At 33.6% G+C, this 18,728-nt stretch overlaps 1 protein-coding gene and 1 pseudogene across 6 annotated transcripts; one reads left to right on the forward strand and one right to left on the reverse strand.

The window, feature by feature from the left end:
- Positions 1 to 1,606: 1,606 nt before the first annotated feature.
- Positions 1,607 to 14,934, reverse strand: LOC134259713 (6-phosphofructo-2-kinase/fructose-2,6-bisphosphatase 3-like). Of its 6 annotated transcripts, XR_009990406.1 has the most exons (4): positions 14,853 to 14,933; positions 14,197 to 14,281; positions 2,959 to 3,084; positions 1,607 to 1,952 (listed from the first exon to the last, which is right to left on the reverse strand). XR_009990406.1 is itself a non-coding variant. In XM_062742305.1 (3 exons), the coding sequence occupies exons 1-3, from the start codon at positions 8,513 to 8,515 to the stop codon at positions 1,852 to 1,854; spliced, it is 258 nt and encodes an 85-aa protein (XP_062598289.1). In that variant the 5' UTR covers positions 8,516 to 8,953; the 3' UTR covers positions 1,612 to 1,851. The 6 variants fall into 6 exon arrangements, 5 of the variants coding, with proteins under 5 accessions (XP_062598289.1, XP_062598286.1, XP_062598290.1 ...); XM_062742305.1 differs by lacking the exons at positions 14,197 to 14,281; positions 14,853 to 14,933 and adding an exon at positions 8,485 to 8,953 and having other exon boundaries at positions 1,612 to 1,952; XM_062742302.1 differs by lacking the exon at positions 14,197 to 14,281 and having other exon boundaries at positions 1,618 to 1,952; positions 14,853 to 14,934.
- Positions 14,935 to 16,919: 1,985 nt separating this feature from the next.
- Positions 16,920 to 17,968, forward strand: LOC134259712 (ubiquitin thioesterase OTU1-like; annotated as a pseudogene).
- The last annotated feature ends 760 nt before the right edge of the window (positions 17,969 to 18,728 follow it).

An 18,728-nucleotide genomic window follows, 5' to 3' on the forward strand; every position in this document is an offset into this window, starting at 1 on the left:
CTGTATGAAATTACTTTGCTACATGTATGTCCGTATTTCGTTATATTCGTATACGAAGTTTGATAAATTTATATAGCTGGGGATCCAGGATAACTTCGCTATATCCATGAATTCGCAATATCCGTGTTCGAACTACACGAGTTTTACTGTCAGTAATGTACTTTTCCTGTCAGTAATATAACTTTTAAATTGCTGAAATGACCTAAATATACATCCTCAGGTCACCAAAAATACATGTATGAGCCTCTACTGTTCTCCATTGCACCATACAGTTGCGGTAGGAATTATACATTTTTCACAAAAAGTGACCTTTAACTTGTGGAAAAACTTGTGGTCAAGTTTACAATACAACTTCAGGTCATACGCAATTCTTGTACCATTTATGACCTAACAGTGATTTTCTAAAAAAGTTGTAGGTCGCGACATACTAGATTGCATGGATAAACTGACCAAAAAAGGATGATAAAATGAACTACAAATGAATATTATGATTCCTATACATTAATCCTCCAAATTTTCTTATTGGGGTAAATAATTCATAATAAAGAAATCAGCATTATAAGCCTACAGTAGTGCCTGATACCTTCAAAGCCTTGTAACAAATAAATCCACAAAATACAAGAGGCCCATGGGCCACAGTGCTCACCTGAGTCACTTTAGTCCTGCTGTGAATAAGATTTTTACCATATATATATACATATTCCTATGTAAAATTTTGATTCACTTTTTGTAGCACAGCTAGGAGCCATGATTTGAATAAAATTTAATCTACACTACAAAAAGGTTGCTTCAAAATAAAAGTGATTTCTCATGGTTGTTTTTTTCTTGGGAGAAGAACTTAGAAGGTTTAAAAAGAAATTTCCAATAAATTCCAAACAAGTTTTCTACCATCCTAGGATGCTGAACGTTACATTCAAAACATGATTCATCATGGCTTTGCTGCTTTTGAGAAGGGGAATTTTAATGACTTTTTCTTATAAAATTCTAAAATTTCATTTGCTATAATGGCTCAGCCATATCGCTGGGAAGGGAGGGTGGACATTAGATTATACAATGCCTCAAGAAGATTCCACATAAGTTTTGACTTTCCTGGCCCAGTGGTTCTTGAGAAGAAGGTTCTTCATTTTAACAATTTCTAAAAAAAAAAAAACTCCTCTTCACCCAAGGATGCTTTACAGCAATTTTGGTTAAAATTGGCCCGGTTGTTCTTGAGTCGAAGTTGGGAATGTGAAAAATTACAGATAGACAGACAGAAAGCTACACAGACATACAATTGGTGATCAGAAATGTTCACTTGAGCTTTCAGCTCAGGTGAGCTAAAATATAAACACTAATGATGTAGCAAAATTACTTCATCAAGCATTTAAAGGCTTTAAGCATACACCAATTTATGCATATCATAATTTCAACTAGAAAATTTTGAAACTAAAATTAATAGTGTCTTTCTGTTTAAATGCTTTACACAAATGATACATGCACCAATTTAAAGCAGCTTGAACAAGAAAAAATATGAGGGCACAGTTATATTTACCTGTGATGCATTTAAATTTGCATCAATATTGCATGTCATATCTTTAATTTGAAGTTATCTCCGTTAAAAAAATTGACATAAGCTGACCTCATAAAGCACAGAAGTAAGAAAACTATTTTCACAGATCTGGTTCATTGAATAATGCAAAAAAAAAGATTTCTACACTTCTGTGAAAGTTTCTTCTCTCATTTCATACTTCTAATGGCTAACACACAAGTGTGTAAAAGACAGTGAAAGCATTGCAGAAACTTAAGTAAGTGTAATCAAAAACATTAGTACGTAAAAAGAAAAAAACAAACTTCCTGGTTCAGCTGACCCACTTACTGTCTAATTGCCTGGGCCTCCGTATTATCTTGTCGGAAAAAGTCATGATTCCGATACCTGTCAGTGGCGGCCCGTCGATATTCCCCGACGTTAAAAGCTGAAAATGTTATAAAACACTTGTCAAACGTGAGGTGAAGGGTGATCAACTTACTGTCGTGTGGCCTCTGCTTCCACGTTATCGGCACGGAAAAAGTCGTGGCTGCAATCCGTGCAGACCTCCCGTCGATACTCGCCCACATTGAACGCTGAAAGAAATGTTGACTCTTGGAGATCTGGAAACTGTGGCCAAATATTGTACATTCTACTTTTAAACAATTGTTTTCTTTTATCTCTGCATGGAGCATGCAGATAATGAATAGGAATCAAGCTTCATAAAAGTCCACTGCAACAATATGTACTGGGGGCAGTGCAAACAAGGACTCTAAAATCATCAGAGGTGGGATTACGTGCCATGGAGGGGTAAGCATCCCCTGTCAACCAAACAAATCTCTAAAGAAGGACATAGCTTCCAAATCAGCAATAAACATTTCAATTTTCGAGTGAAACATATATAACATTGAATTTCATTGATTTTCATGCCCTTGGATCGAAAGATCCTGGGGGTATATTGTGCTTGCCCTGTCTGTCTGTTTGTCTGTCTGTTGTCAACTTTAACCTAGCCCATAACTATTGCCCTGTCAAGGGTTAGTGTAAACCAGTTCAGTCTTCGTCCCACTCCAGAACTGTGTTACCATTGGGGGCAAAGTGTTTCATAAACACATCTTGTTATTCATAACTTAATGTATGTTTGTTACCATATTGATTGTGAAATGCATAAAATTTTCATTGCATCATTTAAACTGTAGTATAGTTCATATATGAATCACATTGTTAAGAGTTAATCAAAAATCCATTCATAGGTTACATTTTGTTGTCTAGTCACTTTTAACTGCTTCCAATAATTATGTGTGCTTTTCAGATATTTCTTTATTTTCCCATTGACGTAGCTAGATAGCATACACAGTAGGTAAAAGTTTTGAGAAAATCTATTTCTGTTCATAAAATTTTAACTTCCTAGTCCCCCTTCTGTTTTTCTCCACGCTGTCTACTTTGTGACTATATACCTTTCGTTTTAATTCCGATCCAGTTGAGATATCTCGTCAATTTCTTTGACATGTACGTCTTGCCACGGGCTGGTAATCCCACCATTGATATAACTGTCGGCTTCTGTATCACATTGGGACATGATGCTGCAAAATAAATCACATAAAATATTATGTGACATGAATTTCTTTGTAGTTTCCTGCTGAGTAAGATTTATCTCCCTGGAAAGTAATTATTATTTACATTTTACTGTAGACATGCATTTTACAGGCTTATTTTTGCCACGGTTTATTTTCACCCTTTCAATCTTGCAAACCATTTTGCCCAGTCTTAAATTCGGCCAGTCACTCTGTTGTTTAAGAAATTGTACTGAATTCTTATTCTTTGAATTCGCCATTTTAAATTCGCCCCACCAGGGTGAAATAAAATGGCCCGGGCAAATTTTTCCCCATATATACAATATATCCCTTCAAACTTCTATCCATGGCAGGAAAATCAAAATTAATCAAGGTCATTTCAATTTTTTTCAATGTTTAATGCCTTATCACACACCTTGGTTTTTCACACAAGGTGCATACAAATCACATAAAACAAGAGGTCAACAAATTGATTAATTTAGGGAGTTTCTGAATTCAGTCAATTTTGATTTTTTTTTAAGAATCCTTTTATATAACTTATACAATGTACTAAGTTATTAGCTATCAATACCATCTTAACTTGTTAAAGAAGGTCTTTTTACAAGTAAAATCGATTACCATGACAAATCCTTCAAATATGAAGCTTTTTAATGTCTACATGAATTCCTATTAAGTCCGTTTTATTTTTTGGCTATTTTTGTGATTTTTTTTTTTAATATAGGCATAGGAATGTTGAATGATAACTATAGACACTATAAGCAGGGAAAAATCTTGTACTTTTGATTGCTATCTTTTCACATTTTCTTTCCTTTCAAAATATACATCATTTAAGATACCACTTGTACTCTTTCATCTGTTAACAGATGTTCAGTTTTGATATTTTAAATAATATTTTCATTTTACCAGTAATGTTTAAATGGATACAAACTCACCAGTCAAGAGTTCTGCAAAGTAATGATACAGGGTGATCCAAAATATCTGATACTACTTTGACTTTCAATATCTTTGTCAATAATCGTTCTACATATTTCATTTATACATCATTTTAAACTGCTAATTCTACCATTTTAATAAATATGAAAATATGGAAATATGTTGACGTTGTCATGACGTTATGACGTCATAAATCTGTTATTGTTTATTTTGCATAGATATGTCAAATCAGAGAGCTAAAGAAATCGTCCAATTATATTTTGAGACACATTCACCCTTAACAGGGATTCGTATAATGAGAAAATGTTATCAGTTGGGCAGGAAGGTTACAAAACTGCAGGTTAATAAGTTAGTGAAGAAATTACAAAAAAACTGGATCATCAGAAGATGTTCGTTTGAAAAACATTTGAAGGCCCCTGACAATCAGAACTATTGAATTGGTTGCAGTTGTTGAAGAACTGATAAGTTACGGAAACGCGACAAAAGTCAGTGAGAAGTGTTATGAAAAATCTAGGAAACATGCCCAGTTATGGAAGTGTATACAGAACTTTACAGCATTACTTAAACTTTTTCCTTGTTTAGTGCCTATGATATATTTACAAAAGATGGATCAACCCCACACACATTAGAACAAGTTTTTGGATGGTTACAGAAAAACTTTTGGTGACCAACTGATTTCGTTCTGGACGAACTGTGTTTGGCTACCACATTCTTCTGATTTAAGTCCACAGAATTTTTTTCTGTGGAGATTTTCAAAAGACAAGGTGTATACTCCAAAGCCAAATACCCTGGAGGATCTGAAATCAGAAATTACCCGAGAAATTCGGAATATTACACCAGAAATTTGATCAATAATTCGAGGAAAAGACGAACTCGTGATTGAACAAAACGGATGTCACGTAGAGCATGTGCTGTAAATAGCAGCATTATTTTGGAACTGTATTATTATTTAAAAGAATGTGTATACAATCTGAGGCATGTGTTGTATAAAATGTTATAACATATGTTAAAATTTGAAATATTTAAATGAAGAGTTTAATAAAATTTTAAAGAATTACTATCACTTGAAATGGTATCAGATATTTTGGATCACCCTGTACTTAAGAACTCACATTAATTAAAAGTATTAAATTAAATTTATTTATTATCTAATGCCATTAACTTAATAGAAGTATTTTCTGTATCACCGTGTTGTCAACTTAAATAATTCCACAGAAGTAACAAGAGCAATAAAAATACATGTATGTATAAACTTGCAGTAAATTATCTTGTTTTTAAAAAATAATTTACAATTCTAACATTAAATAACTTGGTTATTGAATTTTTGGAAAAGAAAGAGGAAGACTTCTTAAGGTACAGATCAATTGCACATTATTGCAACTTAATTAAATAAAACTAGAAATTATTAAACATGTCTAACCCCCCCTCCCCCTTCACACACATACACACCCTACTTCTATTTCAAACTCAGTATTTGTAAAGTTTATCTGAATACATGTATCTAGCATAAACATTAATTTAAATCAATTATTAAACAAGATTTGAATTTCTATAAATTACAATTGTGTAAATGTCCTGCTCTCTGTGTCTATATTTAGGGTAATGCATGTGGAGACTTATTTGTTTCCCATAATTAACTGCTAGTTCGAATAAATCTGTCTTCCTTTTTAATCCTTTTCTTTTGTATTGCTGTATTTTATCAGGAATTTTAGCTGAATCCTAATAGAAAAATCCCTAGAGAAGAAGGTATGATTCAAAATTGTCAAAACTGCAAGGATACATGACATAAAGTGTGGAATTTCACAATAATGGAAGAAAAAAAATGTAACACAAAATTCCTTGTAATATTATATCTAAATAACTTAGAACTTACAAGTGCTTATACAGTGTAATATTGTACAAAGTACTTAAGTCTTTAATTTAGCATGAGTATATGTATGCCTTTAACAGTATAATAGCAGTGTGTACCCACAATCACAACTGTATGCTGAATTTGTTGCACTAGATAGTTTTAAAGTTGCCATCTTATCTCATTGATTCATCACCCCATCTCCCTCATGACAGTTATCCCCAACCCCTCCACCCAATCAAAACATAATGTTGCCTTCATGTTTCACAGAAAAAATACTTTTCAGTCAAAGCATGCAACTATAAGCAAGAAGAATAAGCTTAAAACATGTACAATTTTGAGTATTATACTGTTGAAATATTACCTGTGCCAAGTTTATGCCAAGCTGCCATGATAACCAATGCACAGTTTCTAAGTTATACTAGCTAGAATATGCAGACTCCTTATTTTAAATTAGATCACAGTTTTCTCAATAAATCCATTAATCTGCAAACACAACTTCTTCTGTAAACACTAAAGCACCTGAGAAAAAAGTGTCTAAACAGACATGAATCCTGACTGAAAAATGAAGGTATAAAAAAAGAGTTTCATTCACACACCAGGAAAAAAATGTTTATCACAAGAAATTAATACTACACTCCACAAAGGGTGTTAAAAAAATATCCTTGTTGAATCAGCCGGACTCCATGAGGCTTAAGCATTTAAAAGAGACATGGTATACTGGTGACATGCAGCAGGTTAGATGGCTGGACTGTCACTTCTGATTATAAACCAATATTTGGTTTGGGTGACTTCACTGATGTTCAAGGAGGAAGACAATGTCTACCACATCCTGATCTAAACTCTTACATCATAACCACTGTGAGGGATGTATGTGTGTACAAACAAATAAAGGTCATCTGAGGTCATCCCAGATTTATAACACCCGATAAAGGTCATATTTATGTACACAGGTCATGATCATCCTATATACCTGTCACTCCAGGAGAGAGTGCTTAACTTCACTTTTAACATTATTCACTCCTAAAAAATACTTTGTTTATTTTTAAACTGGCTGGGTTACAAGTTCTTTTCTGGAAAGCATTCTTCATGTTTATACATCTGTTCTAACTGATCATTCAATGAGTTCCCAGAATAAATACAAAATTCATTTTTTTTTCTATATCCTCCAGTGTTTGATTACTAGTATGACACAGACAGTATATAGTATATACATGTATAACCATACAGAATGATGCATGAAGGCCAGCTGTTATAACTTGTCAGTCCTCCAGAAGACAGTGGCTATACACATGTATTTACCTTCCTACATGTATCATTATACAGAATGATGTAGACCAGCTGTTATAACTTGTCAATCCCTCAGAAGACAATGGCTATACACACTTGTTTACCTTCCTCCAGATCAATGAAGATGATTAAAATAAATCACAATCCACAGGCAATTCTGAGAATAACAGAAAAATACTGCATTATAATCAACAGCAGAAAAAATATTGTAAACAGTCAGCTGTCTACAGCTGAGCATGTGAAGTGCACTATAGTTAGCAGCAAAGCTGTGAGCACTTAATCTCTCCATCCTCTCTCTCTCTCTCATACTTAATTTCATTCAAAAGAAAACTTATGCCATGTAATATGTAGTCTAAGAGAGAAAGTCTTGTTCAACAGCAGTGCATTTGTATCACCACAATCACTAATAGACTTTATCTAAATAGGAACATGAGTCCAGCAATGACCAGCATTAGTTTATATTCATACATTTCTTCTCCATCTTATTCTTATTCATACAAGAAAAGGAAATTCCCAGAAGATTCAAGAAATCTCCAGGCCCATGGGAAGAAAATTTGTTTTTTTGTTGTTTTTTTTGTTTTTTATTTTTTTTTGGTGAGGGGATCAGATATTTTTCTAAATTTTACTATCTGATTCCAACAGCTGACTTCATTATAGTATACACTAAAAAAAAAAACAGTAATTAAGCTAGTCTTAATTAAGAGAATTAGAAAACTAGAATATAAATGCAGTACTGATCACTATAAACAATATCTTCAGTGAGAAGCTAAATCACTTGATACCAACATACATGTAACATGTATCTGATCAAATCCCACAAAGAAGTCAGAGTTACCTCCCTTTCTACAGTCACCAGAAAATGTTTCATCCATGTTCTTCAAAAAATGTTTTACCTCCAATTTTCAAATTCTATATTAACCAATTAAGACCTAAATAATACCCCACACTAACTCCTCTGTATTTCAAAATCTTCATACCTCCCTGACTCCACATCCCATATACTAGTAACTCATTCCCCCTCCCATGCATCCACACCCACCCACCCCTTCCTTCATCTGCTTTTCTCTTATTTCACTGAATTTTCACTAATATGTCCACTTACTGGAAAATATTCAAAACTTATCACAAAACTATGTCCCCGTGGTCATAACAGAAAAGTTTAAACAAACCCTCATTAGGCATGAGATTCATTCAATCATCATTCCAACATTACTATCTTCTCGAAAGTGAATTTCAGAGGATGAGATCTCCATTCTTGTATAACACATGTAGCTTATTCAATTGAAAAGGAACTAATATTCTATATGTAAAATATATTTAATATCTATTTCATTTACCTGGTGGGACAGGTGTTAACAATGAAGGCATCTTGATTGGACTGCAGTCCTCTCTTAAAATATTGGACAATGGACAGGGTGCTCTCAAAATAAATCCATGTTATAGTGAAAAACAGTGGCTAGTCCAAAGAACTATGATGTATCCCAGAAGAATAAACACATTTCAAAACTAATTCAGGTCAACAACACAGATAATTTGTTATATGAAGATGATGTATCTCCCTCTTACAACTCTATGTGACAGGTCACCCTGCACTGTAGGGAGGTTTAATTTTTGATACTGTTTGTAAACACTGCAATCAAAACAATTTCAATACTTAACAGACACCAGAAAAAACAGTCAGTAACCTTTATTCCACTAGCCTGCGCAAATTAAAACACATTTAATCCAAATGCTTAGATGACATTGAATATACCTTGAGCCATTCTAAACTAATAAAAACTCCAGTCTCTTAAAAAAATCACACACTTGTCGCATGATATACACCACCTCAACCAACATGTGTTGGAGTTATATAAATACGGGCATGAAACCTCTGCATGAATTGTGTGTGATTATGTATGTCTGCCCTACAATTAAGCATACAGAAACAATTAGTTCAATGCATTTCTGTTCATTGATATGAAATCAATGGCATACTGCCATCTTCCCCAAGGTTTCTGGGCCAAGTGCAATACTATCTAATTGATAATGCTCTATTGATAATGTATTGATAATTCAAATGACATATTTTTTACTTTAAAAAGGAAAAGGAGTGATAATAAAAATTTAAGTAACTTGGCCTTGCTGGTTGAATAAAATGAATCTCTATGTATACTGTTAACTGTACATATCAAGGCCTAAAATAAAAATTAATTTGTTTAAAGTTGCCTACCAACTCACTGAAAATGCACATGACCCATTAAACTTTTATTTAATACCCATTTTGTAATTTTATTTTTTTTTTCAATTTTTCAGATTATACCATTTCATCTTCGCTAGCTAAGGGTGACGATCCGCTCCTTATAATCCTCCTGAAAAGAGGAGAGGAGCGGATTGTCACCCTTGGCTAGCGAAGATGATACCAGTTGTGACAATTAAACCTTACGAAGAAACAACATGATATGTTAATCATGTTAATAATACTAACATAAGAAATTGAGAATATAATGTGACTCTATAGATCTAAAAATATCTATTCAATCCTCATTACTTTATGACTTACTGCCGTCATAGATATTTATAAAGATATATTCAAGCAGTGCAGATGCATCACTTTACTTTCCTTAACCGTTGCCCTTCATATATGTATAAACAGATAATGAACTGGCTTTCAAGATCTTGACAACAATACAAATTGAATGTATATCAGATCTAATATTGAAAATTAAGGAATATGTGACATCTGACAATCATAGTGCAACATATTAGGATGTATACAGACTACAGTATACATGTGTGATTGCTATAAGCTGTTCAAAATAAAATATTGGTTAGTCATATATAGTATTGTAACAGGAAGGGAGAAAAATGTATCATGGATGATTATACACAGCATCTTGCTTCACTTAACATACAGGTGCTCTAATCACTGCACTATATACTTAAAGCTAATATCCTGGCCTAACCTTTTATATCCCTCCCTCCTCAAAGACACCCAGAGTTCTTTCTGCAACAAAAATAATACACATAAATCTTGAATGTATGCAGTTTAATGTATCTTGATTCAGGCATTTGCATGGTTACAAAATTCATTATGGATTACATTAAATTTGTACATGTAAAACAGTAATGGAACAGAACACAGCGTAAAAAATTATAGATTTTATAGAGGGGGGGGGGGGGTCATAGCCATGCAGGTCTAAGTGTTTTCTTTCTATTACATGTACTGGTATTTTTGGAGTTTAAGGACCACCCAAAATCTTAAAATGATCATGTGTGCGTAAATAAAAATTTATGTATGCTATAGTAAAGCGTAAAAATCTGATTCACATGTTCTCATATGTTCTCAGAGGCAAAAAATTAAGGAAGGAGGATTTTATGTGGTGGTCATGTAACTTAAAGTTTGCTAGTTATAAAACCAGATAGATATAAAGCTAGGTTATAGGGCACTTAAATTGTCTTCAGCTTGCAATATTATTAATGTTTCTGAATAAAAAATCAAGATCTGAATTTTCTCCCTTAATCTTATATTAGATGCTATTGACCAGAATATGAAAAAGATACAAGAAACCAGTTGGTGCTGACATTAAAGATGGGACTGGTAATGGTATATGACAGTCAGGCATATATAGGTTCATTCACCAGTGGCCATATAGAGAACTGGTAAGCTGACCTGTTTAAAGCATGCACTGCTTGGTTTGTTCTAATCTAACTGGACATAAACCTGGTCTGATCTGTCACATTTTCCCCTTTCCTGTTACAATAGTATGGAGTATACTGTGGATATGTCATGGAAGAAAACTGCCTGAATTACATGACTGAATATTCTTTCTAAATTAGCTAGGGGAGTCCACACTGTGCCTCAAACCTACTACCCTAAGATAAATAAAGTGCCCCGCCACAGCATGATACGCCCGTCAAATATTGTTCAATAATCATGAATTGGTTAGGATGCAAGAAAATCAGGTAGCCTTGATTAACAGATTGACACAGATTTCAATTATCTATTTTCCATTTCTTATTATACATCGATCTCTAAGAGACTTACAGTGAAGGGATTGATTATAACAAATAATACTAGTGAGACATGACTGCAATTTGTGGCAAATATATATAAATTGAAATATAATGTTTTTTTTTTTTTTTCAATTAACACAAGTATAATTAGTTTTAATCATATTGTACAATGCTTATTTAGTTTTAATCATACACTAAAACATCAATTTGTTTTAATTAATTACACCAATTGAAAGATCTTTATCTGGACTAGACATCAAGAACTCTTAATTAACACAACAACTATGAGGCCATTTCTTTTTGCCCAACTCTCAAGAGATAAATTAAGATAACTGCTGCACCAGATCTAGAGGTGCTCTTAGCTCCTGACAATAAACTCATTAATTTCTCTCTAATTTGACATGCAAATTTCTGCTATCAAAATTCTTCTTGACCAGTGCTTGATAATTAAGCCCATGGGACAAACTGAATTCCTATCAAAGCATAAACATTTGTTACAGATTGCTGTAAAGTATATAATGAAAAAATAAGTTTTTACTTAATTTAATGTTTTTTAATAAGGATACAACTATATTTTTACATTTTTTAGGATTATGAAATTTAGAATTTAAAAAACATAGTTTTTTAAAAAATTCATTTTGATTAAAGGTCACAGTGACCTTGAAATAGGCCGCGACACATCTTCTACTTTAGATGTATACTTTTGCTAAGTTTGAAAGCTTTAGGTCTAATAGTTTTCTAGTTATGAGCCAGACAGGATTTTTCCATATTTTGCTATAGTATCTTTGTTGCAAATATATAAAAATTGAAATATAATTTTTTTTTTTTAAATGAACACATATATAATTAGTTTTAATCATATTATACAATACTAATTTAGTTTTAATCATACACTAAAACATCAATTTGTTTTTAATTTCATTACAACTATTTAAAGATCCTTATCTGGACTAGCCATCAAGAACTCTTAATTAGCACAAGCAACTATGAGGCCATTTCTTTTTGCCCAACTCCCAAGAGAAGATCAGATCTAGAGTGCTCTTAGCTCCTGACAATAAACTCATTAATTTCTCTCTAATTTGACATGCAAATTTCTGCTATCAAAATTCTTCTTGACCAGTGCTTGATAATTAAGCCCATGGGACAAACTGAATTCCTATCAAAGCATAAACATTTGTAACAGATTGCTGTAAAGTATATAATGAAAAAACAAGTTTTTACTTAATTTAACGTTTTTTAATAAGCATACAACTATATTTTTGCATTTTTTAGGATTATGAAATTTAGAATTTGAAAGACTTAGTTTTTTTAAAAAATTCACTATAATTAAAGGTCACAGTGACCTTGGAATAGGCCGCGACACACCTTCTACTCTAGATGTATACTTTTGCCAAGTTTGAAAGCTCTAGGTCTAATAGTTTTCTAGTTATGAGCCGGACAGGATTTTTCCATATTTGGCTATAGCATCTTTATTAAAGGTCAGAGCGACCTACTTTTTGTGCGCGACACACCGTCTACCCAAGAAGTATGAGTTGACAAAGTTTGATAATCCTAGGCCTAATAGTATTCAAGTTATGAGCCGGACAGAAATGGACAGACGGACAGACGGACAGACGGACGGACGGACGGACACAAAGCCTATAACATAATACGTCCCGTCTTAAGACGGGCGTATAAAAATACCCACCTACTGTGCTAAACGGTTAAATAATTTAACCCACTAGATAATGCTAATGACCTTATGACCTAGTTAGAATGATCTAACTGTGTCTCGGTACAAGCCCTCACCACAGTTAGAATATGTCCCATATACTTGCAATGTAGCAAATCGGAGCGGATCTGCTCCGAAATGATTTTGAAGAATATAAAAGGATTGGCACTGGAAATAACTACCAAATTAATCAAAACAAACTTTTTGAGATTGCTTATGCCTTTTATCCTAGAAAATAATCCATCTAAAGACGAAAATCCAATTAATTTTCTCAACGTTTTTCTCTCGCTTCAAATTTACCTGCCATGTTTACATTCGGAACTCTCTAGATTGTTTGTAGTAAATGCACTGAGTTATAGTGAGTACGAGTTATCGCCCATGTTTCTTTTGCTACATTACGAATACATGGAACGAATTCTATCGTTAAACCAGGTCCGTAGGACAATATCATTTTAACGATAGAACATTCTATCTATAAATGACCATGCCGGCCTTGATCTTCAAATTTATTTACAATACTCTTAAACTGTGCTAAAGTGTATATATTGTATGAGAAATCTAAATTATCAAAAAAAATTATAGTTTCAAAGTAGGTTACTGACAAATTTTGTATTTATGACATCACAAAATATTCGGATTTTCTACTAACTTTCAGAAAGAGAAAAAATATACAAATTTTGCTCAATTTTTACTATAAAAATAATAGAGCGCAGGTCTGCTCAAGAACAATATTTACAAATTTCATTGATATAATTATCATTCTACACACAATATTTAAATATAGAGCTTGAGCAGACCTGTGCTCGGTGAGTTTTGATCAAAATATTGACGTAATATACACCATTTTCCATATATAGGGTTTTCATTTTTTCCAGACTGCTCAATAGGCATCGTCCCTTGGTGCCTTATGCTGCCAGGCCAACAAAATATATACCGGTATATAAACTTCTTGTAATAATATGACTATTAATAATAATAATTTGATTAATAACTTGTTTGCTATTATCTGCCAGGTCATTGCAGTATAAGGGAGCTTGGTATTTTATTACTTACTTCCTTTCTTCATATTGTATTATTATCATTATATTATATATGTAAGGCTTATATTTCATTGTGAACTACCCTGTATATCAGTATTTCAAATCTGAGAACTTTTACTTGTGAGGATCAAGTCAATTTTGCTTTGTAATAATCATGATTATATTGTTGTTTCTTAATTGTATATGCCCCCAGAGGGACCTTGATTGGTGAATAAATAAATATATAAATCAAGGACATATATGGTTTTATATGTCTCTGTATAAATATAGTCAGAAAATCATGGAAATATTTTAAAACTTACATCAATTTTCTGATGTCATATCATCAAACATATGATGACATGGCTTATGTTAATATTCAGTGCTTTGAAGTCTGCAGATATCCTCCTGTTTTAATACATAATTATATATTTCTACATCAAAGTTTGATTTGGGGGGCAAATATTGGTCATTATGACATTTATACTGCATAAAGTCCTTAATTTGGGCACTCTAAGTAAAAGCTTTTTTTTAAATAAAATAATTCTCAAAACACATATACTTATATACATTTATATGAATTTATAATTTAGGCGTAATTATGGTTGAATATGTCGTATCGCACTATGACCAGTCCACATTTTTTGCTTTCCAAATCTGGTCAAGACCAGATTTTCACATGTTGTAATTTGGCAAGATTATCAAACATTCACACAAACAAATTATCATCATCATGACATAATATAATGACTTACTATGTAAATAAATTATTATCACACTGAAATTATATCTACAATAGTTGTGGCAATCAACTTATTATCTGTGTCTCTGATGCAAGTGCTCGTGATTATTTGCAACAGAGGAAATTCGAACTGTAATTTTCAGCCATGACTTATTGACACCATTAACACTCACATCCTTTTATTTGTCCCCTCATACAATTAACTGATGTTCTATAGATATGGAAAGACATCCTTACCTTTATTCAACATCGGGACACTTTCTTTCAGTGCCATGCCAGTGCATTTAGTTGGACACGCGACTTGATCACGTAGTACACAGATCCGGTTCAACAAAAACGCTAGTTGTGGCTATCAGTTTGAAATAAGTTCTTGAGATATTGTGTATTTCGTACACACATAGATATATTTAAGGTGAGAGCATTTAACGTTTTAATGCCACCTGGTTCCAACCCCAACAGACCCCAGTTTGAGTGTAAAAGAGTGTGAAATATTCTCTGAATACCATTGATCAAATTGGGGCAGTTTGGTATTCTCTTCAGCTGTTCAGAGAACTGAGTGGGGAGTCCACACTTGTTTCGTATACAGGGTACCCCCTACTTAAAATATAAGTAGGGATACCCCGTATACCAAGCAAGTGACTGTGGGGGAGTCTAAGGATTTCGCCTACATGGATGCACAGGCACTGGAAGCCAATTAATGTAAATATTGAGTATGTGCATATTGTTTAAGCACATCCCGAGTCTCAACATGGTCAGTACATTAACTTCTAGTGTCCTTGCATCCATCAGGTTCAGTACAATCTCTTGATTTAGCTAAATAGCTATATAGCTTTATTAAGCTATTCAAAATAGCTTTATTTAGCTATTTATAAGTAAGTTTTCGTGAAAATGTTTTTTGTTAGAAATAAACATGATAAACAAAAAGTCACATGTATATGTTCTATTGGCTATCAAAAAATCCAACCAAAATCAATGAAAATTCTTCTAACATATTGCACATTGTTGCAGCTTTTGATGAATACTTTTATGCAAAAACAGAATTTCTATTGTTATAGAGTATAACTGTCCACTTCCCTGTGTGGGTAAAGGCATGGATAAGTATGATTGCTTTTCATTGTGCTGAACTGTTACCAATCAATTATCTTGTTGACCATGATTGGTCTCCTTTATCTGTTTACAATTTCATCACAGAATTAACTGTATCAATTGCTTAATATAGCCCTGAACTTGTAGAACTTGAGTACAAAGCCTCTGAAGGAGACGTAATTGGATGAGTGAGTTTTACAAGGCTTTGCATTATTTTCAGAAGAGTTCAAGGTTGAATGTCGATCATCACCACACCAAATTGCGAATATTTGTACCTGCTGAGAAAATTACATGTATAAGAAAAAAGTGTGTTAAAATAGCTAAATTAAGCAATTCTGAGTGAATAGCTTAATAAAAGCTATATAGTCACATAGCTAAATCAAGAGATTGTTCTGGACCTGTCCATATAGGTGAAAGCCTACCACTTAGTGGTAGTTGATTCAGCAAATCATTTCATGATTAAAATAGCATTCAATCATATTCATATACCCATTACTTGGCCACACAACCTACAAAAGTGCATAGTAGTTTTTAAAAGTTTAAAGGTTGAGATCCAAAAAGCAACAGAGTCCATCTGCAAGGTGCATATAGGTTCTAATAAAGACAAATTTTTGTTTTGAATTTTTTAAGTTTATAAACTTGATTTTAAAAAAAATTACATTTTGCACAGTGCAAGTTCATTTCATGGTATACACTCACAGTTACAAGAGTTATTTCCCTTGTTGTGGATCAACTGGCATGAGGCACATGCAGCTGCAGATCAAGCTTTACATGTAATTCTTTGGGGAAGAAAAAATGTATACAATGCATTCAAAAGGGATTGTTTGTAAAATATATCATGTACCAGGTAGACATGACAAAATAGAGGGCTATAATCTTATAACAATGTACAAATATGTTTTAAAATATTGTATAGAATTTTTTTGAAATATATGATTATGAATTACTGGTTCAGTGGTTGTGGGGTGGAGAATTTAATATATACCGATAGTTAAAATGTTAATTTTACCTTTATGTTTGTAATAACATCAATTTCTAATTGTTTAATTCTAGTTATTTTGTTTTGATAGGATGGCAGCTCTACAGCTGAGATGTAAGACCAAGACAGGACAACACATCCTTACAGGGCTAAACCCGACCTCACAGATCAGTGAGCTGAAAGACAAGATTGTGGAGGTCACCAAAATCCCCAGGGCCGCCATCACCATCCGGCAGGGGTATCCTCCAAAGTCATAGACATTAGTGATGATCTAGTTCTACTGTCCTCGTTATCATTCAGGTCAGGGGATACCCTAATCGTGGAGGAAAATCGTAAACACCAACAGGAAGTCCAGCAGCAGCAAACACATGAAATAGATAATGTAATTCAGAAACAGTCAATGAACTCTAAAGGAATTCTAATGAGAAAGGTTGTGCCAGCAGATAATTCATGTTTATTCACAAGCATTAATGCTCTTATGAACAAGGGTGTTGTAGATCTTTCATGCTCGAAGGCCATGGGAGAGATCATTGCTGGTGTGGTAATGAGTGACCCTGTTAATTTCTCAGAGGCTTTCCTGGAAAGACCAACAACGCTTACTGTCATTGGATCATGAACCCTGGTTCCTGGGGTGGGGCCATAGAAATTTCTATCCTTTCACAGTATTTCAATGTAGAGATTGCTGTTGTAGACACACAGAGTTGTCGAATAGACAGATTTGGAGAAGACAAAATGTACAAGGAGCGTATATTTGTGATCTATGATGGTATTCACTATGATCCTTTAATTATGGAGCCACTAGATCCCAGCCTTCCCGTTCAGACAGTATTTCCTACAAATGATGCCTCAGTTCTTGCTCAGGCTATGGAGATAGCGTCAGAAGCCAAAGCTTCTCGACAATTTACAGATGTAGGTAACTTCTCCATAAAGTGTCTGGTGTGTCAGAAACTTCTCACCGGTCAGGGGGAGGCCCAGGCCCACGCCAAGGCCACCGGACATATCAACTTTGGAGAGGTTTGATGTTATGTAGGGTTACTCAGTAAACTGCCAAAACATGCATGTTAAATTGTGTTTAAAATCATCACAATTTTACATGTACATTGGTACCTATGGTATTTGTGGCTTGCTTGTCTTGGATACTTTTCATTGGGATCTGGAGACTGATCTATGACTGACCATCAAAATATTTAGACTACAGCTTTACAGATTTCATTTCAAGTTTGAAGTATTTACTCCACTTATTTACTTAAGGGCATCCTCAGATCTGTACAATGTTTAAACCACTTCAGTGAATATGGTGAATCTTTAATGTGCCCATGCTTAATTACAGGTGCATACCAAGTCTAAGTCACTCAGTAATGCTTAACACACAGTGCCAAGGATTTCCATACATTCTATCAATGCAATTGTCTTTAATTGACTAGTGTACATGTATTTGTGCATTCTGACATGTTTGAAAATTAATATACATGTTATGTCAAATACATGTGTGATACTTGCTTTCATGTTTTATATTATCTGATGAAGGACTGCCTATTTTGTTTACCTTATACAGTATGTAACTAACAGCACTGCTTGTTTTTATTTTAGTCTACCTCAGGTTTTTCATATTAATTTTCTCATAATTTATAATGAATAAAAACAAGCACAAAAATGATTTCAATTCTAATGATTATTTCTTAGCTCACCTGAGCCGAAGGCTCAAGTGAGCTCTGCTGATTACATTTTGTGCGGCGTCCGTCTGTGTAGCTAAGTCTGTCTGTCTGTCTTCTCAAGAACCACTTGACCAATTTCAACCAAACTTGCCACAAAGTATCCTTGAGTTAAGGGGATTCAAGTTCCTTTAAATGAAGGGCCACACCCCATTCCAAGGGGGCGATAATTAAAAATTTACTTTATTAGTGAAAAATTAATGTCATCTTTTAAAAATCTTCTTCTTAAGAACCACTGGGCCAAGAAAGATGAAATTTTTGTTGAAACATCCTCAGGTACATGTAGGTTAAGATTCAAATTGTTCATACCATGACCTTGGGGGTTAGGGAGGGCCA

The sequence above is a fragment of the Saccostrea cucullata genome, unplaced genomic scaffold (assembly GCF_032062105.1).
Source record: "Saccostrea cucullata isolate Sc308-1 unplaced genomic scaffold, CSIRO_AGI_Scuc_v1 ctg12528, whole genome shotgun sequence".
NCBI classification, from domain to species: domain Eukaryota; kingdom Metazoa; phylum Mollusca; class Bivalvia; order Ostreida; family Ostreidae; genus Saccostrea; species Saccostrea cuccullata.